Consider the following 700-nt stretch of genomic DNA (forward strand, 5'->3'; position numbering starts at 1 on the left):
TTAGGTATAAAAGTGTTACGTGTAAATTCCGATGTGCCATTGGAGACCCAAGGGCTAATGGGATTGGTTCTAACCATTCTTAAGACTGAAAAAAAGGTGATATAAATTATTTAACATTATCAGTAATCTAAGTCAATAAATGTTTACTAATTATTAAAATTTTTTTTTTAACGCTTACAGCACCTGGTCTTCCTAGGTGGTCTCCCATCCAGGTACTAACCAGGCCCAACCCTGACAGGATCGGGCTTGTTCAGGGTGGCATGGCCGTAGACTAATTATTAAAACATTTTGTGGTACAGTTTGAGAATCATTGTTTTAAACTTCTTTCCATATAGGTTTATTGATTTTAATAGTACTCTATAATATCTCTGCATTCTTCGTGTTTAGCACTCGTATGCAAATATATACGACGAAGAGCTGTTTGAGAGGGTGATCAGATACGCTTACAGTTTTCCACTTAGACTGTGCCTTTACTTGGTTTTCAAAGTCCCTCCTTTCAGTGAGCCTAAACAGACCCTTGCTTCGTCTCTTCCTAGGGAAAGTGCTCTTTGGAGAAGCAGCCACCTTGGAGGATGACTCTGAGTCAAGGTCGGAGGCCAGCAGCCCAGCCTTCACAGGTAGCTCTCGGGGAGTGGCAGCAGCGTCCCTCTACCCTCCACCACCCCCCGCCCCGGTCTGCTGGCCCCTACCGCTGCCTGTC

The 700-nt window shown here is 44.1% G+C and overlaps 1 protein-coding gene across 1 annotated transcript in view; it reads left to right on the forward strand.

Annotated features, from left to right (window-relative positions):
* Window positions 1-500: 500 nt before the first annotated feature.
* LOC105310508 (huntingtin-like) overlaps window positions 501-700 on the forward strand; it is a gene marked incomplete at its 5' end in the record, with an annotated part of 3,842 nt that continues 3,642 nt past the window's right edge. The window contains one exon of the mRNA XM_011386685.2: window positions 501-617. Within this exon, the coding sequence (XP_011384987.2) occupies window positions 501-617 (117 nt within the window). The remainder of the gene's footprint in view (window positions 618-700) is intronic.

The sequence above is a fragment of the Pteropus vampyrus genome, unplaced genomic scaffold, assembly GCF_000151845.1.
Source record: "Pteropus vampyrus isolate Shadow unplaced genomic scaffold, Pvam_2.0 Scaffold4943, whole genome shotgun sequence".
NCBI classification, from domain to species: domain Eukaryota; kingdom Metazoa; phylum Chordata; class Mammalia; order Chiroptera; family Pteropodidae; genus Pteropus; species Pteropus vampyrus.